Source organism: Hemicordylus capensis, chromosome 5 (assembly GCF_027244095.1).
Source record: "Hemicordylus capensis ecotype Gifberg chromosome 5, rHemCap1.1.pri, whole genome shotgun sequence".
Classification (NCBI taxonomy): domain Eukaryota; kingdom Metazoa; phylum Chordata; class Lepidosauria; order Squamata; family Cordylidae; genus Hemicordylus; species Hemicordylus capensis.
In genome coordinates, this window is record NC_069661.1 from 39,397,615 (window position 1) to 39,424,045 (window position 26,431).

Here is a 26,431-nt window from a genome sequence, read left to right on the forward strand (position 1 = left end):
ATCACTGATATGGATCTTATTTTATTAGTTGTTGTGTCTGCTTAGCTGTAATTTAGCTTTTTTCTGGTTTAATTATTGTTGTGTTTATGTTTTAATTATTTGTACGCTGCTTTGTGGTGTACAAAGGTGACCTAAAAATGCAATAAACAGACACAAAAAGCTGGTGGAGGGGGGACTCTCAAAACTTCAAAGGTTGCCCTCAGAGAAATTCCCAAAACAATTTGTCTGCAATTTGGAAGGTTTTGTGCCTTCAGAAGGGCCTCTCATCTCTGCAATATTCATCCCATTCTTTGAAGAAATATTTATTTATTTATTTATTTGGTTAGTTATTCGATTTCTATACCGTTCTTCTGAAAATGGCTCAGGGAAGTTTACACAGAGAAATAATAAATAAATAAGATGGATACTTGACCCCAAAGGGCTCACAATCTAAAAAGAAACATAAGATAGACACCAGCAACAGTCACTGGATGTACTGTGCTGGGGGCAGATAGGGCCAGTTACTCTGACAATATTATAGGCATTTTAGTGATTCCTTATTATAGTCTAGACTAGAGAATAAGTTTAGTGCTATTTCTCTTCTCCTCTCCCCCCCCCCCCCCACACACAGAGTAATCACAAGAGTGGAAGATAATTAATTAAACATAATTTCTTGTATCTAATTCTCCCTAAATGTAAACTGCAAGCTGGCTTCATACTGTTTCACTACCCCCTCACAATAGCTGGAAGCTATTGCCAACACTGAAAAGAAATTCCTATTTCTCAAGTAACATTTATTTATTTTGTTAAATCCTTGATATAACTGAGTGACATTTTAGGGGGAAACCATAATGATAGACCCACTCACAGTGATCAAAATGATGAATCTCACAATATGAATTACAGTCTGAAAGAAGAGAGAAGGGAATGTGCATTTTCATCCACAATATGCAGATACAGATTTTATTGGAGAATATACCGTATTTTACAGACTATAAGACGCCACGGACTATAAGACACACCTTAATTTTAATCCAGTTTTTCAGAGTTTTAACATATTAAACTGTTAAAACATATAAGACGCTCCTGAATTTTGGCGGATATTTTTCGAGGAGAAAAGTGAGTCTTATAGTCCATAAAATACGGTACATACATATTCAGTCCCCATAGATCTGCACTTACATCAGTACATGCAAACTGACTTACCCATGAGCACAACAGCAACCCCTGCTGACCTGACCTCATAGAAGAGGGATCGCTCAACTGTTCATTTTTCCCTATACTTAGTGGAATCCTTCACAGCTGGGCAAACATGCAAGGTTCCCACTACATATGTAAGGCAAAAGACAAAAATGTTCAGATCATAAATGTTTTATTGGATGGCTTTTCCCTGCTTTGGCTGAACTATTATTGTCATCAGGTTAGAGACAGAAGCTGGGAAGCAGTCAAGACTTGTTTCCTTAACAACTGTTTAAATAACAAACACGAATCTTAGCCTACCAACTCCTAATAAATGATATGTAGTTACAAGTTACATTCAGCTACACAAATGATATGTGAAAAGCTATAACTGGTGTGTTTGTAGGTTGAAGTTCAGATTGCAAGGGAAGTCAACTTATTTTGGAGCTTTAATCCAGCAGTGAGAACTAATGGCCTAACATTCTGATGAAATTATTCAGCAGCTGTCCCATTGAAATCAAGTAGTCCTTTACAGTAACTCATGAGGAGTAGTACTGAGTAACTTCGTTTGGATATCAACCACTATCATTTATTTATTTCACATCCCATATTTCTTCCATCAGAAGAATTCAGAGTGACATACAATGAGTTCCCAGTCACCAGTGCACACAGTGACCAGGCCTAGACCTGCTTAGCTTCAGCAAGATTTTATTTATTTATTTACTGACCAAAACTTGCATCTCTGGGCAGTTTACAACTGAAAAGCATTAAAGGTTATATAATGTGTTTTCTGACCATGCTCTGATCAAATAGGTCCGCCCCCGGAGGCTTATGGATCCGCTTGGATTTCAGACGGCCCTCGGGGAGTTTCCAGTGTGCAGAGCTGGTGACCCTGTCGAGGCCTTGGTTGATCTCTGGAATGGAGAGATGGCCCGGGCTGTTGACACAGTTGCCCCCAAGTGCCCTCTCCGGCTTGGTGGAGCCCGTTCTGCTCCTTGGTTTTCCTCGGAGCTTAGGGCGATGAAGCAACTCGGACGACAGCTAGAACGACGCTGGAGGAAGAGTCGTCACGAATCCGATCGAACACGGGCTAGAGCCCATTTTAGGGACTATGCCGTGGCAGTGGGGGCGGCAAAGAAATGCTTTTTCTCTGCCTCCATTGCGTCTGCTCAGTGCAGACAAACAGAGCTGTTTCGTGTGGTGAAAACTTTGCTCCACACATCCCCCCGGACAATGGGGGAGGAGTCATCTATGGCTCTTTGTAATCAGTTTGCCTGTCGCTTTGCAGATAAAGTCGCTTGCATCTGTGCTGACCTGGACTCCAGAGTTTTGGCAGTTCCGGCAGACGTGCCTTTGGTACCATCTGGTCCCGTTGTGTTGGATTCTTTTCAGTTGGTGCGGCCTGAGGATGTGGACAAGATCCTGGGCAGTGTGCGGGCGACTTCGTGCGCTCTTGACCCTTGCCCTTCATGGCTAATAAAAGCTGCCAGGGAGGGGACAGGTAGATGGCTGGAGGTGATCGTTAATGCTTTGTTGAGGGAGGGCAGGATGCCATCGTGCCTCAAGGAGGCGGTGGTAAGACCTCTATTAAAAAAGCCCTCCCTTGATCCCTCCAACCTGGACAACTATAGACCTGTATCTAACCTTCCCTTTCTGGGCAAGGTGATGGAGCGTGTGGTGGCGTCCCAGCTGCAGAGGGTCTTGGATGATACGGATTATCTGGACCCTTTTCAATCTGGCTTCCGCCCCGGGTATGGGACTGAGACTGCCTTGGTCGCTCTAGTGGATGACCTACGCCGGGAACTACGCCGGGAACAGGGGGAGTGCGTCCCTGTTGGTTCTGCTGGACCTCTCGGCGGCCTTCGATACCATCGACCATGGTATCCTTCTGGGCCGCCTCTTGAGTATGGGAATCGGAGGCACTGTGTTGCAGTTGTTCCGGTCCTTTCTTGAGGGGAGGGTCCAGAAGGTGGTGCTGGGGGACTACTGCTCGGCCCCGTGGCCGTTGGCCTGTGGGGTCCCGCAGGGTTCGGTCTTGTCCCCCATGCTGTTTAACATCTACATGAAGCCGCTGGGAGAGGTCATCCGGGGTTTGGGACTGAGTTGTCAGCAATATGCGGATGACACTCAGCTCTATCTCTCCTTGTCATCTGATCCTAGGGAGGCTGTGGATGTCCTGAATCGGGGGCTGGAGGCCGTGATGGGTTGGATGTGGGCTAATAAACTGAACTTGAATCCGGATAAGACGGAGGTACTGTTGGTCAGTAGGAGAGCCAATCAGGATGAGGAGATTTTACCGGTTCTGGCTGGGGTTGCACTCCCCTTGAAGGAGCAAGTACGCAGCTTGGGGGTACTACTGGACCCAGCTCTGCTTTTGGAAGCTCAGGTGGAGGCGGTGGCCAGGGGTGCCTTTGCACGGCTTCGGCTGGTGTGCCAGCTGCGTCCCTTTCTCGAGAAGGCAGATCTGGCCACGGTTACCCATGCCTTAGTCACGTCGCGGCTGGATTACTGTACCACTCTCTACGTGGAGCTGCCCTTGAAGAATATCCGGAAACTGCAGCTAGTGCAAAATGCGGCAGCGAGGGTTTTATCCGGAGCTGCCCGCTGGGAACATATCACCCCCATTTTGAAAGAGCTGCACTGGCTGCCAGTTTGTTTCTGGGTCCAATTCAAGGTGCTGGTTTTGACCTTTAAAGCCCTAAACGGTTTGGGCCTGGGGTATTTGAGGGACCGCCTGCTCCCAAGGGTTGCTGCCCGCTTGACTAGGACATCTGAGGGGGCCCTGCTCCGGGTGCCGACAATGAGGGAGGCCCGGCTGTTGTGCACTCGGGACAGGGCCTTCTCTGTTGCTGCTCCTAGACTCTGGAATGCTCTCCCGGTGGCCATTTGTTCCTCGGACTCCATCACAACTTTTAGAAAGCTTTTAAAGACTTGGCTTTTTACCCAGGCTTTTACATAATCGTTTTTTACTGCTGTTCTTGTGTGTTTTTAATCTGCTGTCTTGTTTTTATGTATGCTTTTAGCTTGATGTTTTTACTGCTTTTATTGTATGTTTTAATTTTTGTAAACCGCCTTGGGGTTTTCTTTTAACGAAAGGCGGTATAAAAATGTAAAAATAAATAAATAAACATAAATAAATAGCCTATCAAATAAAAGAAAGTACAAGTTGTGCATCAAATAAAAGTTTTTCATTATTAATGTCTACAACTGTCAAATAACCTGCAAAATGAACTGACAATGTCACACTACTTCAGATGAAATGGAAGAAAATGTGATTTAGAAGTAATATTTCCAGTACAACGGGGTTGGTACTAAATGCCTTTTTATAACAGCACATCTCTATCTGTTCTTTGAATTACTTCCTACTCTCTGTGCCCATTTGTAAATTAAATGAATATGCCCTCTTTTGGAGAAGTGGAATTGCTGCTTCAGGCTACTCTGCTATTTGACATATTCTGTATTAGCATGAATAGTAATTGTAGAAGTGACCAAATTAATGGTTTCATCTCAGTTTTATCCAATGCATCCAGTTATAACTCATGTTTTGAATTGCAATTGCTTCTAGTTAAGATCTTACATAGTCTTGATAAATCCTATTTTTATATACCTCCTAACACGCTTGAAAAACCAGAAGAAATTACACAATTTACCAGCCTTACTTTGAAAATCCATGTTAGGCCTAAAAATGACTGACATAGCTTATGCAGACATAGTGAACAAATTGCTTGAACATACAGCATTGAGTTATATGACTACAACATTTAGATATATTAACATCCTGGATACAAAGCAAATGAAGGCAATCAAAGATTGAGAATTTTCATTCATTGTAAATCCATTCTTTTATATAAAAATCATGCTGGCTTTATATTGCCTATTACCCTTCTCACACTTTCCTCTAGTTTTTCCATTAGCAAAGGTTTAAGGAAAGCTACATTCCCCCCGCTCCAGTACTGCATATTGCTTTACAGTTTATAAAGTTTGAAATGTTTGCATCTCATACAAAGACAATGACAAATATTTATATACCACTTTTCAACAAAAGTTCCCAAAGCAGTTTACATAGATATAAATAAATAAATAAATAAAAATGCAAAAACAAATATAAAAATTACTGCTGTGGCACCTGTATTAGCTGTCTGAAAGGGAATCTAATACATGTTTGCATTGTTGTAGCACCATTCTATTTCATTTTCCAGCTATCTATGCAAATGATCGGTGCACATTGGAAACATGGGCCTGGTGTTTTAGCCTCCTAGTAGAATTTGGACTGAAAGTAGCTATGGGTATCACTAGCACAATGCAAAAGGAACCCAGCTGTCTAGCGGTCAACAAATTGAACATGAGTGAGCAACATAACGCAGCTGCTAAAAAGACAAATGCAATCTTAGGCTGCATTAAAAGAAGCCTAGAACCCACATCAGAAGACGTTATCATTCCACTCTGTTCTGCACTGGTCAGACCACCTCACCTGGATCTGTCCCATTCTGGGCCCACAGTTTAAAAAGGACTTTTATAAACTGGAAGAGGTTCAAGGTTCAGAGGAGGACAACCAAGATGGTGAGGGATCTGGAAACCAAATCTTATGAGAAATGATTGAAGAAACTGGGTAAGTTTAGCTTGGAGAAGAGAAGACTAAGAGTTGTGATAGTCGCTTTCCAATATCTAAAGGGCCGTCACACAGAAAAATGAGCAAACTTGTTGCTCCTGAGGGCAGGACTAGGACCAATGGGTTGAAATTGAAAGGAAGCAGATTAAGGCTAGACATTCGGAAGAATTTCCTAATTGTAAGAGCTTTTAGACAAATGACTAATTTGCTGGAGGCTTTAAAACAGAGGATGGACAGGCCTCTTCCAGGGATGCTGTAGCAGTTTCCTGCATTGAATAGGGTTGGGTGTTTTTCCCCCCTGATGTACAGCAGATCAGGCGTGGAAAGAGGCTGGTGGCAGCCCGTGTTCGGCCATCACCACAGCCCCCTGACCCCACCACCCTGCATCTGACGTCAGATGCAGGGTGTGCCCCCACATCTGCCATCAGACACAGGGTGTGGTCTTCCTCCCAAACGGGGCTGTGCAGCCCTGTTTTGAAGGGAGATTGGCCCACGCTGCATTGGGCAGTACGGGTCGGAGTGACTCTCACTGCCCTTAAAGGCAGGGAAAGCCATTCCAACCATGCTGCCAATGCAGCGCAGGCTGATCTCCCTCCCAAATGGGGGTGCGTGGGCCTTTTTCGTTTCCAAACGGGGTTGTGCCGCCCCGTTTGGGAGCAAAATAATGCCCCCGCGTCTGATGTCAGATGCGGGGGGTGTCGAGGCCGCAAGGCGCGGCCCCTGATTGGCAGCAGCCGGGGTTCTTTGAACCTGTTCACCCAATGGTGGCTCCGCCCCGTTGCAGATAATGCACTGGGACTGAGCAAATGGTGGCTTGACTAATGGAACAGGCATCACGTGGTTGGATCAGGCATCAGCTCCCAGCCTCAGGAGCATGTGCTCCACCATTTGCTGCCTGCATGTGAGTTGGAAGAATTCTACTACAAACTTCAGTTGGAAACAAACCAGGATCAGTCATGATGTCTGAACTAACTAATCTTGGTGTACTCTAACTAATTTGCTTGGTGGGGGGGGGGGGAGATCTGAAACCCACTTCAAGTTTTGGGTTCAGAGCTCAGTTTATTTCAAGCAATTTGATTGTTGGAGATTTGGAGATGAGATGCCTTGATTAACTGCTGTCTCTTAACTGCTATATTACACCAGCTCAAAGGTCAGATCTAGTGCTTGCCTGCCATCCATTCACAGGATACCTCTCATGTAATGCAGAACCTGTAGGGCTCAGGGTGCAGACATTAAGACCCAGAACCAGGATTGTAGTCAGCCTTCCCTGTTAGGTAGGACAGTCACGTTTCTAGGTGAGCTGATTTCCCCCGCTTCTCACTATGAAGGAGGCTGTGAGGGGAAAGGAAAAGGCAGGAACCTTCTCCCTCACTCATCCACCTTGCAGAAGGAGCATTAATTTTCATAATGGGCATAGCGCAAAGGAAAGCCCAAAGGGTGGTATCTAATTCTAGACCTTAACCAGAAGCTTGAATATTTAACTTTTCAGGGTTATGTTACTACACAGGAGAGCTATTCTCATGACCCTAAACAGGGTCAGAAGGGTGTCCAGCCAGGGTAGGAAAGCTGTACATGTTTCTGATCAGTGTCCATGATGATTTCCATCCATCCTCAATAAAATGCTGAGGTCTCCATATAGGTTGACTGTGCCCATCCTACTTAGCTCTCGCTTCCCACATGATCACTCTCCCCTCCTCCTACCTTGATCTTTGCAAACATATGACCACTGAATGGGAGTGTGCATAGCTCTCCTACTCTGGCTGGACACTCCTCCGGCCCTGTTTAGGGTCATGAGAACAGGCATAGGGGTACCCCCCCATTACTTATTTATAGTTTAGGCACATTTGTATACTGCCACAAACTCCAGGCAGTTTACAGAATAAAATATAACACCCCAAAAGATTTAGAACAGTAAAACAAACTAAAAACAGTTTGTGTATCTAATTAAAAGCTTGGTTGAATAAGTGTGTCTTTAGAGCCTTTTCTACTAGTACTATTACTGTAAATATTTATATACCGCTTTCTAACACAAGTCCTCTAAGCAGTTTACATAGAGAAATAAAAATAAAGATGGCACCCTTTCCCCAAAGGGTTCACAGTCTAAAAAGAAACATAAGATGGATACCAGCAACAGCCACTGGAGGGATGCTGTCCTGGGGTTGGATTTTCAAATGTTATCCTAAATGTGGAAGCTCTTCTATCAAAAGAGAGCACATTCCAAAGTCCCAGGATGGCTATAGAGAAGGCCTGTCCCCAAGTGGCTACCAACTGAGCCAGTGGCAACTGCAGATGGACTTTCTCAGATGATCTCAATAGACAGCAGGACTCATGACCCTGGGCCTAAACTAAGGGATTTATAGGTAATAACCAGCACTTTGTATTTTGCCCCAGAATATATTAGCTTATGTAATCATTTCACTTCAGTAATCATAAGGTGACCTCAACAATGAAAATCGAACCTGAATCAGGAGAAACCACGTAGGAGAAAACTTTTGGAGTCCTCCTACTGCACTTTCAGAGGGAGCATCAACATCAGCTGCCTTTAAAGGAAAACAAAAAAACTACAATTGTTCTTGTATTTGCTTAAAATAACAATAAATATTTAGATACCGCTTTTCAACAAAAGTTTCCAAAGAGGTTTACATATAGAAATAAAGAGCCCTTTCTCATGAGCAGTGAAAAAGTTTTGTGATTTGAGGGGAGGATGCCCTAAAGAGTTTACCTCCCTGCAGACAATCAACCTGATGTCCCTGGGCGGGTGGATGGGCCCACACGAGCACCTACTGCTGCTGGCAGCTCCAAAGGTTGGGGTGCCGGGATGTGCTGCCCCGCCCCCTGGAGCTCCAGTAATACACTGCATAAGTGCAGGAAGTTGCCCTCCCCGAGTCTGCCAGCCACAGTTGCTTGCAGCCACGGCTGACAGACGATTTAAAAAATGGGGTTAGGAGAGAGCTCGCTCTCCTAACCCCATTTTGAAAGATGGGTACGTAGGCGGGTTTGCCGTCTTGGTGGGGCCTGATCCCGGTGGTTCACATGCCTATGCAAAAATGGGCTGGGCTCCCTTAGCCAGGTTTTGCATGTGCGTGTAAATAGCCTCGATAAATAAATAAATAAATAAATATGCATGGCTTGTGGCCAGGGTACCTGCTGGATCTTATTTGCCCAGATGAATCTGCCAGAGCCCTCTGTTCATCGTCTCAGGCCCTGCTCGTGGCCTTGCCACTAACAGAGATCTGGTTGGCAGGGACTAGTGGCAGGGCCTTTTCGGTTGTGGCCCCTTGGCTCTGCAACACCCTCCCTGAAGAGCTTCGCCATGGCCCCTCCTTCAGAGTTTTTTAAAAAACAACTAAAAACACACCTTTTAAAGGAGGCTTTTTAATGCTCCAGCTTTGGTTATATCTAGTAGTTTCTTTAGTTTTTATAATTCTTAGTTTTTCGCTTTTAAAATAACTTTTAATTTGAACTTAATATTGATTGTGGTTTTCAACCTCACTTTTAACTTGTTTACTTAATTTGGTTAATTTTATTACTTTTATTGTATATTGTATCTATTTTATTGTTGTGAACCACCCCGAGCAGTAGAATACTGGAGGGGCAGGGTATAAAAATTTTAAATAAATATATAAATAAATAAAGCTGGCTCCCTGTCCCCGAAGGGCTCACAGTATAAAAAGATACATAAGACAGACAACAGCAACAGTCACTGGAGGTACTGTGCTGGGAGTGGATAGGGTCAATTACTCTCCCCCTGCTAAATAAAGAGAATCACCACATTAAAGAGGTGCCTCTTTGCCCAGTTAGCAGGGGCACAAAGCTATCACTCTTTAAATTGAAGCTGTCGTTGTCATGGCACAAATTAAAAAGCCACTTTTTAAAAATCCTAGATAGAGAAAAACAGTACTTTAGCTGGGCCAGTACACTCACTGCTCCCACCCTGGCTGCCCAGGCTAGGGATGTACAAAAACCGGTGTTGGGCTGGTTCGGCTGCGGGGGTGTGTGTGTACCTTTAAGGGACTGGTAGGGTGCTATTACACCCCACTGCCACATTTCCCCCGCCAGCACACTTCCAGTTTGACACTGACCAGGGCGGCAAGGAGGTATGCTGCCACCCCACGCCAGCAGTTTCGGAGACAGCGCCGGCAGGGGAAACGTGGGGGGGGGAAGAGCACCCTAAAAGGGGAGGGGGAGGGGGGTAAGAGCACCTAAAGGTAACCCCCCCGCTGAACTGGCTTGAATGCTAGACCACCTGACCAGTCCAGGTCCGGAAAAGGACCTCCAAATTGGTTCATGCACATCCCTACCCAGGACACATATTTGCACACAGCACCTCTGGACAAATGAGAAAATAGTCTCTTCCCAAAGGCACCCTACACATGTTCAGAGACCCTCAGCTCTTGCTACCAGAGGGGTGATCATACCAGTGTTCAAATTATAGGAGAGGACAAAGGAGTCCTGGATCCCTGACGCTTTGTGGTGGCCTGCTAAACTGTTATTTTAAAAGGCAATGAAGGGCACAATTTAATTAAAATTGTGGGGAGTCAAGAGAGTGTGGCTTGTTGATTTCCTTAATGAAACCTTTCCCCTCATAATTTGACCACTGATCATACCTTCCAAAATTTCATAGAGGTAAATAAGGACACACTTGTGACGGCTGAATTATCTCATCAAAGATCACTGCCCCAGCTGTCCACCACCACATACACAAACATCTGCCTTCCGGAAGGCTGTACTCTGTTGCATGCTGTATTCACTTACTCTGCATCAAATAAATGTTCTCCACTGAATCAAAAGCCATGAAGACAACTTTGGTAAGGGTACTAGAAAAACATAAAGGCCCCAACAGCATGGTACCAAAAGTTCAAAGTATTCTCGCCCTCCCCCAAACCCTGGCAGTGTGTGAAAAGACAGGCCATGCCCTTTCTGTCTTGACCTGAGTGTAGCAGAGCGAGGTTCCCACCCAAAGTGACAGTTATGTTATCCGGTGGTGCAGCCTGGCTCCAGAAGGGAGGGGTTTCTGCTTGCTACACTCCCGGAAAGCACAGCAGCAGAGGCTTTCATTACAACATCTCTCTCTTAGCTATCCCTGCAGGATAGTTTTTCTTCCATTGCATAATTTACTGCCACGGAGATAATCTTTTGGGCATCCTGGTGCATTGCTTACTCGGAAGTAAATTCGACAATCTTCAGCAGCCGGCAGGGTTGTTGACAAGTGTGTGTCCTTGATTTACATCTTTGAAATGCTGGAAAGTTATGACTGACCCAGTGCTCAAAATATGAGGGGAAAGGATGGGCGCAGGCGTTGTCAGCATAAGATTACAACTCCCAAGATTTAACTTCTAGAAACCTCGGGGAGGGCGGGAGCCGATTCAAAGCATGGCAACGCCAGCCGTTTAAACCGGGTTGCCAAGCCAACTTTTCGGGATGATTGGCCGGAAGCCTCCAAGAACCGCCGAGTCAGGGTTCAAACTTCAAAATAATAGTGGAGGAGATTCATTTTTTTTCTCGATCGATCGATCTAGTTTCTAGACCTCCCGACTGCGAAGGCTGTAGATTGCAATGACTGAAGACTATTGGAAAGAACAATGCGAGGGGCGGAATCTCCAAGTCTAGTCCGACGAGCAGCAGCAGTCACAGTTCGCCGCCGCCCCTCCCCCGCCGCCCCCCCAGGCCACTGGCACTGATGAAGTTTTAATAGGGGCGGGCGGGGAGCAAAAATGGGCACCGCTATTTGCCAGCAGGGACACGAAGAATAGGGACGACTGTCCCTGGTAAACAGGGGCCGTTTGGACGGCGTAGTTTCGATTTCTTTCTTTCTTTCCCATTTTATTCTTTTGTACACAAAAGGGGGAAACGCTTCGCCCTGTCGCTCGTGTAAAAGGCAGGAGGGCGCAAAAGGGGCAACAACAACAACTCTACACACGACCTGCTGCTAAGCACGCTGCCTCGCCTCGCCTCAGAGCGAGCAGCAGCCAGGCCCCCTCCTTTCGTTTCCACACACATCCATTACCCGCCCTCCTCCTCCTCCGCCTCCTCCTCCTCAACCCCGTGACGGCTCCCGAGGCACGCCCTGCTACTGCCAGGCAGTGGCTTTTTGGCAGCCGCCGCAAGAGCAGCGTGACAGACCCTCGCGCTGGGTCGCCTCCCCGCCTGCCAACGCTGCGCCCAAGCGGCGGGACCAGCTGCTGCCCTCAGCCTGGCGGAGGAGGGTACGACGGAGGGCTCTGCGCTTTGCTTTCAGACCGCAGCGAGGCTACCGGGCCGACAATGGGCTCGACCGAGGAATTGCTGCTGCCGGCGGCCGAGTGTGTCTTCGAGAAGGAGCGGGAGCTGGCGCCATCGCTGCCGTCCCTAGGTGGGCGAGCAGGAGCCCGGCACAGGCAGCAGCTGCGGCAAGAGCCGCCTGAAGAGGAGGAAGAGCAGCAGCAGCAGCAGCAGCAGGTGAGAGACTGCCTTTCTCCTGCAAGAGCCACCGCTTCGCCCAGCAGAGAGAAGATTCCCGGCCAGACGCGTGGGAAATGGGGTTTCCTGTGGGGAACTGCTGCAGATCATTTGCCCATGCGCTGCTGGCAGACCAGACACTATATAAGCATGCACACCCTCCAGAGGCTGGGTGGGTGGGTGTGTTGCATTGCATACCTGTGCTGCTTCGGAGCTGTGCACAGGGGAGCTGTTCTCAAAGAAAGTGTAGCTGCCCTTCTGGAATAAAGGGGCCATCCTCTAAAACAAAAGGCAGCTCAGGTGCAAGCTGCCTTTGCCTCTCCGGCTCCTGTAAGGTTGGAGGATGTTAATAAAGATCAGTTTTTTTAAAATGCTGAATTTCGTGGAAAGCTGCCGGATGTAATCCTCTTGCAAGTTTTCCTGATGATGTATTTATTGGAAGAACGTTTGCCCTCAGCCGTTTTTTATGTTTTGCGGTGCATACTTTCCCCACACATGAATGTTCTAACTTTCTGTGTGTGGGAACAGTAATATGGGTATTGGCCCTCGAGACCATGCATGTAGCGACCACATCTTTCCGAGGCATCAACCAGTGTTTTTTTCAGTTTTTATTGGCTGTTTTAGTTTTCTATCTTACTGTGTGAGCCACTTGCAGAGCTCTACTAAGGGCCAATATAGAATTTCTAATAAACGTAAGTAAATAAGACACTTGCATATCTACACATGGATTGAACATACCTTTTCAAGTATGAAATAGGTTGTTTAATCTGGATTAATTAGTGTGGAACAACAGGGTGTGACCAGTTATTTGCTTATATCCGTGCCTGCTTTTGCTTATTTCTGTGCCTTCTTTTGCTTATAATCACGTGTGTATATATAGAAACATAATAGTGGGAAGAAAGGTGTACTCAGTGTACTTGCCCAGCCTGGAGACACCTGAAAGACCATATAGCAGTGGAGTAATTATAGGTCACAGTGTTCTGGTACATCTAAGGTTAGAGACTCCCAACTGAAGTTTCTTTGCTTCATTCAAATTACACAGAGACAGATCCTAGATAAGAGAATATGGTTTATTGGATGATATTCTCTAGGAAGGATGACAGATGCAAATATAGTTCCTGTAAAAACAATAGTTCTGAAACAAACCTTTTATTTTTAGATTATGCACACTTGTGTCACAGTAGGCATAATCATAAAAATGGTGTTCTCTCAAGTGAGGGAGAAGGGGGAAAGGCCTCCCTAAAATGGAGAACCATCTGCATTTCTTTCTTTCTTTCTCTCTCTCTCTCTGTGCTGCCCAATTAACCTTGATTTCTTAAGTTAGTCAACTAAAAAAAATATCCTGATGAACTAATTTATCAGTTAAAGGTTCTAGTCCTGATTTACACCCTGATAGTAGACTTTCATTTTATTTGGGTTACATCTTTTCTCTATGTAACACATGTTTCATGTGTTTTTCAATAATTTTTTCTCTGTGCTGCACTCATAAAAAGTTCTGACTAAAGAGATAAATGATTTGGTTTCTCCTAGACAGAGCTGTTCATTTTTAGAGATGCCCATCTGCAATTCTCGATTAACTGAAGTTTTTGCATGTTCATTGTGCTGCAGCATATGCTATAAAGTTTTATCTCTGAAACTTAAGAGCTGTACTTCTGTAAAAGTCCAATTTGCAGAGTTATTGGGACGCATTTTGCTGAAGCCAATCAACTTTTATTTCATCTTAGTATTATGGTATATAAATAGTAATAACAATTAATATATGAAGTAATATTAATCCTGCCCACTCTGCAAAGAGCAGTGCCTCTTTTGTGACCCACTGGCATGGAGACTGACACACACACCTGTTTGACATGAACCCAGTATAAATTTAACAGTGGGAAGGTGATGAAGCAAGTTGAGAGAGGTAAGATGTTGCCTTCCTGAGCAGCCTTCCACATTAGTACCAAAAACTTACCAGTTTGTCATCCACATGTGCCAGTGTGCCCTAATATAGTATAAACAACTAATCTGCAAAGAGATTTGTCCTCCAAAAGCGATTACTTACTCTGGGCAAGTACTTAGAACCTCACATGTTCCAGAAGTAAAACTGATCCTGAAAAATTGTCATTTCGTATTTGGTATGGGGATTAAGGATGACTATTACAACTTGATGAAAAGGTAATCAGATAGTAAATAATATGTCCTCTCTTTCTATTTGTCTGGAACCCAAGACCTTGAGGAGCCAGGCTACTTAAAAATGTGCCACTAAAACTTTCTGGATGAAAAAGTTTGCCTATTACTGCCAAGTAAGGATACAGCAGCAGGTGGCTTGGTAATACATCTGAAGGCAGATGATGTCAGAATATTTTTGTTGAACTGATCTTCTGGGACACCTTACCAGTCTGCAGAAAGAGAAGAGTAGACTGTCTTGCAAACACAAGAACCAAAAGTTGAGAGGGTTCATCTTTGATTGAAAGTGTTTGCACCTAGTCTCTTGATACTGATGACTCAATATTACTGTAAAGTTCCTTCAGGGTTTTGAACTACAGTTCCCAGAATGCACTAATGAAAGAGATAAAACATGCAATCCCAGGGAGAAGGCTGGAGTTTAAAATTATTAAAGTTAAAAAGCTTTAAAATTATCAACCTATTTGTGTGGTGTAGTTTTCAGATCTGAACAGGCTCCCCAAGATTACTGATTAAACCACTGGAAATCTTGGTGGATCAAGGAATAAAACCAGTCTTCAAGTACCTCTTTAATACTTGATGTGGGGAATGAAAGTGGTTGTTACAACTTAGCAAAAAAGTTCTCAAATGGTAAACAGCAGTCCTTCTCACCCTCTTGGTCACTCTAGAGCCAAGACATCTTAATCATCTTTCATTGTATATACTTTGTCATTGAAACTGATAAAGTAAAGCAAGACTTGAAAGGTTGAGGAAAGCTTTTGTAAGGAAATTCTGCAGATTGCTTCAGAAGGCTTGAGTTACTACAGTTTATATTAATTGCCTCTCTTGAGAATCTCAGATGCTTGATATGAGGTAAGAAAATGACAACATAGCTTAAACAGTATTCACATTTAGAGCATGAGTCATAAAAGAAAATAAAGCCTCAAAATCAATTACAAGCAGTTATCTCCTTGAATACAGATTTGGTTGGTGGTGTCAGAACATGGTTTGTTTCTAAAGCAAAAGAAATGTTAAAAGAAATATACACGTGGACAAATTTGTTGGTACCCTTGCAGCTCATTGAAAAAGTGTTTTATGCCTCCTGAAAAGCGATTAAATGAAAAGCAACCCGTGTATACTTGCATGCCTTTCATATGTCATCGAGTAAAGCAAAGCAAGTGTGAAAAGAGATAAAGTATTGCTTATTCTACAAAGATATTCTAAAGTGGCCTGGACACATTTGTTGATACACCTAGAAAAGATCATAAATAATTGGATTAGAGTGATGTTTCAAATTAGCTGTTTTCTTTAATTAGTATCACACATGTCTCCAATCGTGCAATCAGTCATTCAGCCTATTTAAATGGAGAAAAGTGGTCACTCTGCTGTTTGGTATCAGTGTGTGTCCCACAATGAACATGGACTAGAGAAAGCAAAGGAGAGAGTTGTCTGAGGAAATCAGAAAGAAAATATAGACAAACATGTTAAAGGCAAAGGCTATAAGACCATCTCCAAGCAGTTTGATGTTCCTGTGACAACAGTTGCAAATATTATTAAGAAGTTCAAGGTCCATGGGACTGTAGCCAACCTCCCTGGACACAGCCGCAAGAGGAAAATCGACCCCAGAATGGGCAGAAGGATAGTGAGAATGGTAGACAAAAAGCCAAGGACAACTTCCATAGTGATACAAGTTGAACTCCAAGGTCAAGGTCCTTCAGTGTCTGATCACATCATCTGTCGCTTTTTGAGTGACAGTGGGCTCAATGGAAGAAGACCCAGGGGGACTCCACTGTTGAAAGAAAAACATAAAAAAGCCAGACTGGAATTTGCTAAAATGCATATTGACAAGCCACAATGCTTCTGGGAGAATGTCCTTTGGACAGATGAGACAAAACTGGAGCTTGATGGGTGCCAGTTACTTTTGTCAGTTTCAAGTTATTTCAGAGACAATTGTGGGTTCTTTTTTCATGGAGGGGTACCAACACATTTGTCCACGTGTGTTTAATGAATAAGTGTCACACTAATAAATCATGTTAATTGGAGTGAGGTGGATAGTAAAACACTTTCATGCATTAACCACTGGTGTGTATTGGTTTTCAGAACAAATGAAAACCAAACTGAAGGTAGTGGGCCTGATGCAGTTGGTTTCCATGCATTCTAAAATGTGTGCGCGCACACACATACATGCATATAAAAATATAAACATAAATAAAAGTGTGCATTTTAGAATGCATGGAAATCAAACTGCAGCAGAAGCAGCAACTGCAATGCACAGCCACTTCCTGGCAGGCACCCATAGTGCCCCAGGATGCAGTGTCATTCTAAAACAGAACCTGGTCCGCATGAACACTGTAGGACCTGAATGATCCTGAAACAAATTTAAACATAAATAACAAAAATGAAAAACAAATATATGTATATACCCCTAACATAACCCTGAGAGATTGGTAAGAAAAACATTATGTCACCAATGCTGGGTGAGATCATCAGATTTGGTGCAGGGTGTTATCGGTATGCTGTTGACACCCAAATCTATTTCTCCTTGCCGTCTTCATCGAGAAATGGCACTCATTCCCTAAATGTCTGCCTACAGACAGTAATGGTCTTGGATGCGGAGTGGGGGGCAACACATTGAAGCTGAATCCAAGCAAGACGGAGATGCTCCTAGTAGGGGATCAGAATTTGAGAGATGAGTTAGATATCCCTGTACTGGATGGGGTTACACTCCCCCAGAAGGAACAGGTACGCAGCTTGGGAGTGCTCCAGGTCTCCCCCTGGTATCTCAGATGGAGGCCATGGCCAGGAGCATCTTCCATCAGCTTCAGCTGATTCGACAGCTGCATACATTCCTTGAAGAGAACAACCTCAAAATAGTGGTGCATCAGCTGGTAATCTCCAGGCTTGACTATTGCAATGCACTCTGCGTGGGGCTTCCTTTGTACACAGTTTAGAAACTTCATTTAGAAATGCGAAAGCCAGATTGGTCTCTGGGATAACCTGGAGAGACTATATTATGCCTGTACTTAAACAGTTGCTCTGGCTTCCAATATGTTTCAGGGCAAAATACAAAGTGCTGGTTATTACCTTTAAAGCCCTGAATAGTTTTTGTCCGGGTTACTTTAGAGAGCACCTTCTTCTGTATGGGCCCCACCGCATGTGAAGGTCATCTGGAGAAGTCCATTTCTAGTTACCACCTGTACATCTGGTGGCAACTCGGAACCAGGCCTTCTTTGTAGCTGCTCGTGGGCTGTGGAATGCATGCCCAGCAGAAATTTGTAGTTTGGGTTCAGTGCTAGCCTTAAAGAGCCCTTAAAACCTGTTTCTTTGGTCTGAACTTCCAAGGTTTTAAAATTGTTCTTAAATGGTTTTAAACTGTTTTAAATCTGTTTTTAGTATTGTTTTAAATCTACTTGTTTTCAATGATTGATTGTTAGGGTTTTTTCTTGTTGTGCACAGCCCAGAGCCTTTGGATGGGGGCAGTATAAAAATGGAATGAATGAATGAATGAATGAATAAGGTGTTCCAAAAAACATCTTGTATGAATATATGAGAGGATTAATAGGCAATTGGAAAGCAATACCTTGTAGTTGTGTTGTATTGTAGTTTGTTATATCATAATTACATATCTCACACTGATGGCTGTCATGCTCCAAGAAGGATAACTCTGATCCTTTAATAGCTGTTGATCAGGATTTGTCCAGTTTTTCCTTTGATCTCTACACCAAATTACCATGCCAGAGTCCTACACACAGATACCTCTTTGAAGTTAGTTGGATATGTGGGTTTGTAACTTATAGCAGAGTGACATCCATAATCACTTTTACTTTGATAGGATTTGCAAGTCAGATTTGCCTCTACTCTCTTCTGCTGTTCTTTGACCCTTTCAACTTGCTGTGTGAGAAACATTTTCCCCTCTTAGGTGGCTGTAATATCAAGCTCCAACCATGTGGGGAGGAGCCAATTATATGGGTCTTTCCTATGGAACTGGCACCCCTCCCTAGTAAGATTCCAGTTCTAAACTTAGGAGGACACATAGAATTGGCCTGTGCCCATGTCATTGGATCACTTCAGTGTTACTCCAGCTGCATCAAAGCCACTCCTAGAAAAGCAGTCACCACATGGCAGGGATATTTTAAACTGGCTGAGTGTTTTTTATGCAGAGAAGACTGACAGCAAAAACAAAAGGTTTGGAGGAATGTCAGAATATGTAGGCACAATACACAGGGTAGGGGGGAAAGTAACTTTTAATACATTAGTACTTGCATAATATAGTTGCATTCTCCAATAACCGTATACCTAGATGGTTTTATATTTTATATTTTATAACCCCGCCTTGGGGTTGTTTTTAACGAAAGGCGGTATAGAAATGTAAAAATAAATAAATAAAATTTCTTCTTAGTCTAGGTGCTGGCTTCCTGTCAAGGAAACTCATATCCTGTGTGTACATATGTTGGCACACTTTTCTGTTACAAGCTTGATCCTGTGCATCACTGTTTCCTCTAAGGTGTGCGCACGTGCGTGCGCTCACAAGTTTTCTGATGTCCGCTCAGTTAATTTTAGATCCCGCTCAGGTTGAATTAGGAAGGCCCCACTCTGAATGCATGTGCAGACACAGTGCCTTGATACTGCTGCCCAGAACAAAACGCATTCCACACAGAGATGAAAAAAAATAGAGGGACCACTGCTGTGCAGGGAGTGTGCAGGGAATACAAAGGGAGTATATTCTCCTGACTAGATCTGAGCTTATTTGTGATTGTGTGAGTAGGATCTGAGCCTTACAAATGTAAGATTGCATCCCAAGGCTTGCTTTAAATCACTTTTGCTTATAGCCATATAATCAGTGACCAACATCCTGATAAAGGCTGCATGTGCACTATGTGAGATGCACTCATGCACAAAGCTTCTACTAACTCAGCTAGTAATAGTTGGTCTGTGTGTTTGCATTTCACTGATCTCCCCTTTCCACAGAAGCACCCTGTGCCACCTGAAAATATGCATCTGAGGATCGTACAACCCTTAGAAGTACATTTTTCAAGTGGTGAAGGGCATTTCCAGGGAAGAAAAGAAGGGCAAAATCCTCCCCCCTCTACAAACACCAGTGGTGGGGTCTTCCCCAGAAGCAGATGTAAAATGAATATCTGACTGACTGGTGATTATTATGGCAGGCTAGGATGCTTTATTTTGAGTAGATCTGCTCATGTGGAAACTACGTATCTTGCCATGAAGACTTAAAGGCTGAAGAGCCTGCCTCAAGACCATTTACTTAGGTGAGCCCATTTACTTAGTCAGTAAGCAGGCTGCATAGTCTATGAGGCTGTTCTCACAAGCAGCCAAGACCAGGCTAGGGCAGTCAAGCACGCACCCACTAGTTGCTGGGGCGATCCCCGCAATAGTGATATGCACAGAACCGGCGACTGCCGGTTCGGGGGGGGTGGGGATAGCTTTAAGGACCAGGAGGGTGCTCCTAACCCACCCCCCCACTGGTGCTGTGTCTAAAAACAGTCCTGTGGGGCGGCAGCATACTCCTTGCTGCCCCAGTGTACAGTACTTCCTCTGTACTTCGGAACCACCAGACTTTCGAACCGGTTTGGAGGTCCGTAAAAGGGCGTCCATATCGGTTCTTGCACGTCTCTACCCCACAATGCACTGTGCCTTCGCACAGTGCATTGTGGGATCTCCGGGGACCTAGGGTTGCTATATTCTGGCTTTCCAAATCTGGGCAGCTAATTTGCATATTATGTAAACTGGCTTGAAAATAATGTTTGAGCAGAATAGTGACTGCACGTTATGCTCCATAACTCTGCTTCTACAAGGGCTAGAACATAGCTTAAAAAAAAAAAAAAGCTAAAATCCAGGCAAATCTGGGTGAGATGCTTAAAATCCGGATGAAACCTGAAATTCCGGGGGGCATGGCAACCCTATGGGGTGTGTCATCCCAGCCTCCAGAGCTCAGAGTTGCAGGAATGCAGCACTGTTCACCTGGGACCGCAGTTCATGCTCCCAACAGCAGAACTCGGTCGTCTGGGGAGAAAATGAGTAAAACAAGCCTTGCCTGCCTGCCACCCTGCCTGCCCAGTTGTGAGAACGGCTTCTATGTATGTACTGTAAGAACATATTAAAACCATTGCATGAAATTCTGTGGAACCCCATTTGCTAAACATATTTTGCAACTAAGTTTAAAGAATTTACAAAACACTTAACAAATGCTTACAAAAACCAAGTGTTTACTGTTGTATAACTTTGCAATGTTTGTAACTGACTTGGTCTGTGAAATCAGGCATATGGTTTTCTGTTGGTTGTGACCGAGCTGTTGACATTGACAATGAACATGCTTTCCCTTTGTTCTGTTTTCCTGTCGAGGCAACCTCTCCTGTGTTCTAAAAGGAGAAACAAAGCTTCTGTTTGCAGTTTTAAAGCTGCGTTTTCAGTAGTTCCATGTTGCTAATGACATACTCATTACTACATTCTAAGTCACAAGAACATGTTAGGAAAGAACTTATGTGAGAGGAATTTAAAATTTTATAACATCTCAAGAACAGCATAGATAACCTGAGAAATAGATAGTAAATTGGCAGCAGCCCTATGAAAATGCAGGGCTGAAGTTTCATAGTTTTTTTCACTGATGATTATCTATTTAGCCCTAGTGAGCAGCATCCAGGTTCATAGTCATCACTAAGTTCCATTACGAACTCTGGGCTTAGTCAAGGAGCTTTACATAAGTTATATTTTCATTAAATAGTCCAAATGAAAATGTGACATTTATGGAACGTTTTGGGACTAATATAAGTTAGTATGAAACTAACAAGGAATTATACAATATAAGGAATCTGATTGTAAAACTCACCAGATTGATTGACACAGAATACTTGCTTACGTTGAAAAAGAAATAATTGGTTTACCATCTCCACCCGCCCCCACCCTGCCCTGCTTTGAATAAGCTATACATGAGAGGAGGCTCTCTCTCCCTTGCCCAAGCAACATAATCTTCCAAATATTTATGCACTTCTAGGTCTAGTAGTAGTAGTAGTAGTGATGGGGATAACATCCTTGTGATACATTTTATGAAAGGTGGTATATAAATTGAACAACAAATAAGCAGTCATGCTTCTCTATAAACCTGTATGTGTGAGTTTCATCAGGTACTAGATGGTTGAGTAACCTTTGGGTTAGACTGCAGAAACTTATTTCACAAGCTGTATTTGATTATTGGAGTTCCTGTTACGGATTTCCAGTGACCAAAGGCAAGATAGGGAGGAAACGGCTTTTTAGTATGTAGAGAGTAACTTTAGTCATGCAGCTGGTCACCACTTGGATTTCAGCATCTGACTCAATTTGCTGTTATTACCTCCATGTCCTCCAACTCAGTAAAGGTAAATCACCTGCAAGCAGTACCATTGCTACTTCTGTAGCAATAGTAAGGCAGACACAGATATATTGGATCTCTCTTCTGAGCTACGTGAGGGTGGGGTGGGGGAGATGTTGGGCAAAACAGTGACCAGTGTATGGGAGTGATTCACAAACTACATGAGTGTTGTTGTTTAAGGTAGAGTGCCCCTTTGATACACTTGCTCTGTACTTGACTCTGTTTTGACTCTGCTTCAAAAACTGGTGTGTAAAATAGGCTTCTAAGGCCTTTGATAAGCTTGTTCCATACCTATGATAATGCTTTGATTTTGCTTCATAGACTTGCATGTATACAGGAGGAGATCTAGAGAACCCCTTGCACAAGCAGAAAAAATGAACCTGTGCTTACTTTCCTATCTCTGGCTGAAGTCACCTGCACCACACCCCATGTTGTTGTTTTATCTTTAGGAATGGCTTTTTGCAGAAGGCTGCAGGTGAAAGAAGGAAGCATGACAGCCCCATTGCATGAACAAAACTCCACTCATAGCTTTCTAAACCCAAGTATTGTCTTTTCAGTTGTTCCAAGCCTGCTAATTACACATGCCAAACAGCATTAATGGCGTTTACTAGCATGCCTAAACCTTTCTAGGTGCTGCCCATAGAGTAAAATGCTATTCAAGCTCTGCCTGTAGGCTTACCATCTAATAGAGACAATAAAAAGGGAATGGGGAGAGAAGAGTAAAACAAGCCAATTCCAATACCAAAACCTTCAAATGACATGATGACCAGGAGGAATGGCCACAGAGGAGAAAGTTGTGGGAGGAGGAGAACAATTGGTTCCAGCTGTCTGTCTTGGTCATTCCACCTGGATGTAGCCAGATGAGATGGCTTAGAGCAGGGGGTTCTCAAAGTGGGGGTCTCTTAACTTAACTTAAAAGGGAGTTGGGAGCAAGCTGTCGGCAGGCAGTGATTTTACCTGTGTTTTCTGAGAGATAGGGGCAGTCAAGGGTGATGGGAGACCAGGGAGACAGGAACCAACTACTACCCAGCTCCTCCTCCTCCTACCTACCTACACAACACAACACAACACAACACAACACAACACAACACAACACAAACATACACACACACACCTACCTACCTACCTAGGGCAAGCAGAAGCACAGCAGCAGCACTTCTTTGGCTGATAGGCCAGAGGAAGGTTTTTCTCAAGAGGTGAGCTCTCATGAGAATGAGATGACATGAATCTAGTTGTCATCTTCTCCAGTTAGAACTAGAATTGTATCGTGCTCATGTTGGATTACAATGGGACAGCTGGACAGGAATGTACTATTAGGGCTATGATTTTGTACTTCCTGAAGGAAATCTTAGAAAAAATGACCTCTGCCTAATTCTATATATCAGTAGCTTTAATGGAGGGGGTTTAATATATAATATATATTATAATATGTTATAAATAACTTTATATATTTATATAGTCACGATAGATAGATCGATAGATAGATAAAAATCACGATATCAAAAAGCTTTAGAGACCCTGGCTTTCAGAGTCCTGGGGGAGGAGGAACCAAATGGTGGTTGCTCCCACCTGATCTGGAGGGGATGATTTCATTCATTCATTCATTCATTCATTCATTCATTCAATTTCTATGCCGCCCTTCCAAAAATGGCTCAGGGCAGTTTACACAGAGAAATAATAAATAAATAAGATGGATCCCTGTCCTCAAAGGGCTCACAATCTAAAAGAAACATAAGATAGACACCATCAGCAGTCACTGGAGGTACTGTGCTGGAGGTGAATAGGGCCAGTTACTCTCCCCCTGCTAAATAAAGAGAATCACCACGTTAAAAGGTGCCTCTTTGCCAAGTTAGCAGGGGTATGCTGTCTAACCTTTCTGTTTGCACAGCCAGATTGTTTTTATGGCTATACTGAGGTCATCTTGGCTATGTCCAGGGGCGGAGCCACCATTGGGCGAAAGGGTTCAAAGATCCCAGGCCACCAATGGGGAAAGGCCGACAAGAGAGCCCCGCCCCGTGGCTTGGGCTCTATAGGAGCCCAGAGCAAACTCCCCCTCCCCTGCATGACCGGGCCACCGAGAGCCCTGGCGAACACTTCGCCAATTATTTCAGGCAGCTCCGACTGCCCAATAGAACATTTTTCCCTTCCTCTCCCTCTGGAGGGAGAGAAAGGGGGGGGGGAGTCCTATCAGGCAGCCGACACTGCCTGAAATGACGAGCTGAGAACTTGTTCGGGCTCTCGGCAGCCCAGGCCACACCCCTTGGTCACGTGACAAGGGGGCGTGGCCTGGGCTCCTGAGAGCCCGAACGAGCTCTCAGCTTGTCATTTCAGGCAGTGTCAGCTACCTGATAGGACGTTTTCTCCTTTCTCTCCCTCCAGAGGGAGAGGAAGGGGGAAACGTTCTATCGGGCAGTTGGAGCTGCCTGAAATAATTGGTGAAGAGTTCTCCCGGGGTCTCGATGGCGTTGGAGGGGGGAATTTGCTCTGGGCTCTTATGGAGCCGGGCCACGCCCCTGTGCGTGTGACATCAAGCGCACAGGCATATTGTAGGGGCCTGCCAAGCGGGGCTGGACGCAGGCTGCCACTCGGCTGGCTCAGCGCCTGGCTATGTCTCATTTTTCTTAGGACCTTACATCAATGTAGAAATCTTATTATTTACATTAAGGTAACATTATGTTTACAAGCTGTATAGATAGCTGTTTATCTACACACATACACACACACACACACCTGTACATGACGCCCATCATTGACCAGGCAAAGTCATTGTTGTTGTTACACTGCTAGGAAACCTCCAAAAACAAAATCCAGAAGGCCCTCTAATATTGCAGGGGTAACATTCACGGAAACTATGCTATTGGAGTGCTTGACTTAACCCCCAAAATGGGGTTAGGTTCCTTAGCTAAACAATCCTCTTGTGTCAAGTTTGAATCCTTGTTTTAATTGGTTGTTGGTGGGCTAATGAGGAAAATGTAAAAAGGGAGCAACTTGAATCTCTTGCTCTGTCTTATAACTGTTTGATATTGGTTTTATACTGTTGCATTTTTAATTGTGTAACTCCTAATGGACTTTTGAAGTAGAAAGGCAGTTTATTATGTCTCAAAATGAAGTAGTTTATTATGTCTCGAAATGGGGTGGCAACGTACCTCCCTGTTGCCCTGTTGGCCAGATATGGCTGGAAGTTCCAGATGTGCCTGTGCACGGTGGCAGAGATTCCGGCTTCTGGAACTTCTGGCCATATCTGGCCAGTGGGGTGGCAGGGAGGTACGCTGCCGCCCCAAAGAGAAATGGATGCTGGCGGGGTGAAAGCAACGGGATGGGTAAGTGCACCTCCCCCCACTCTTAAAATGGATGCGGGCGACCTAAGTTCTTGGTCTTGGTTTGTTTTGTTCTTGAGGCGAGGGTTACCATGTAAAAACTATGTGGTTCCCCGTTCGCCAAACAATTCCAGAATTGCTCAACAATTCCAGAATTGCTCATAAAACATAAATACGGACAAGCGGATGCATGCACTAGTGGTGTACACAGAACCGGAGCCTGTCGGTTCAAAGTGGAGGGTCTGTTTAAGGATGGTGGAGCGTGGTCTTTCCCCCCCACATTTTCCCCACTGGCGCTGGCTTTTAGAACGGTCCGGTGGGGTAGCAGCGTACCTCCTTGCTGCCCTGCTGGCTTCTTGGACTGGAAGTTGCTGCTGCACACGCACACATCGCACTCGTGCTCCTGTAATGATGTGCGCATGAGCAGCATCAACTTCCGGTCCGAGAAGGCACCAGGTCGGCAAGAGGTACGCTGCCACCCTTTTAAAAGGCAGAGCTGGCGGGGGGAATGCGGTGGGAGGGGTAAGAGCACTCTCCCCTATCCTTAAAGAGATCCCCCACCTAAAAAGAGATAAAGAGATTCCCACCTTCGAACTGGCCAAACCGTCAGTCTTTCATAAAGGGCCTCCAAACCAGTCCCATGCACATCCCTAGCATGCATGCACTCACACCCACCCACACACTACCTCCATTCATAGATTTGTTTTTTCAGGCTGGCATCCCTATCAATTCCTTGGTGAAATATTGTCAGCTAACCTTATCTCACCATGATCAATGTTGTAAAATATATTTTAACAAGTAAATTTTAGCCCGTTGAATAACGGGCGCTAGGAAGGGAAGGGCAAATCAGCAGCCAGGCGGACTCTGGGGGTGCCGCTGCCGGTCTGGTGCGGGCCGCCCCCGCCTCACATTCCCGGCCGGTCTCCCCGGCCGGGCAAGGGCCCCAAGGACTCCCAGCCGCCCGGCTTCGGCACCAGGCCTCGGCGGCGGCTCCACCGCCACCTCGGCCGGCTTCCCCCGCCTCCTCCTCCCCCTGCCCGGCTTCGGCGGCGCGGCCAGGCCGTGGCCATGGCTCCGCCGCCACCTTGGCCACGCCGTGTCCTCTGGCCAAGGCGGCGGCTTTGCCACCGCCTCGGCCAGTGTCCCCTGCCGCCGCTTACCCGGCTTCTTCGGGGTGGCTGCTTCTGGCTGCCGGGTCCTGTTGTTCGTGCCTCCCTTGCTCTGTTCTGGGCATGCGCTTTGCGCATGCCCAGAACAGGCGAGGCACGAACGCACGCTTGGTGTCCATCCACGGACGGACACCAAGCATTTTATTAGAGAGGATAATTTATTCTCTATATGTTTATTAGCAGTAAACTCAAAACAGCTTATGCAAGCACACTATAACATAAACACATCAAA

General features: G+C 44.9%; 1 protein-coding gene and 1 long non-coding RNA gene across 2 annotated transcripts in view; one reads left to right on the top strand and one right to left on the bottom strand.

Annotated features, from left to right (window-relative positions):
* The first annotated feature begins 10,731 nt into the window (after positions 1 to 10,731).
* The window catches only part of FAM241A (family with sequence similarity 241 member A), a 31,009-nt gene continuing 15,309 nt past the window's right edge, over positions 10,732 to 26,431 (top strand). Inside the window, exon 1 of the mRNA XM_053257141.1 lies at positions 10,732 to 12,205. Within this exon, the coding sequence (XP_053113116.1) occupies positions 12,032 to 12,205 (174 nt within the window). The 5' untranslated portion in view covers positions 10,732 to 12,031. The remainder of the gene's footprint in view (positions 12,206 to 26,431) is intronic.
* LOC128327856 (uncharacterized) overlaps positions 20,555 to 26,431 on the bottom strand; it is a 29,178-nt gene continuing 23,301 nt past the window's right edge. The window contains exon 4 of the long non-coding RNA XR_008308836.1: positions 20,555 to 20,727. This is a non-coding gene — a long non-coding RNA (uncharacterized LOC128327856). The remainder of the gene's footprint in view (positions 20,728 to 26,431) is intronic.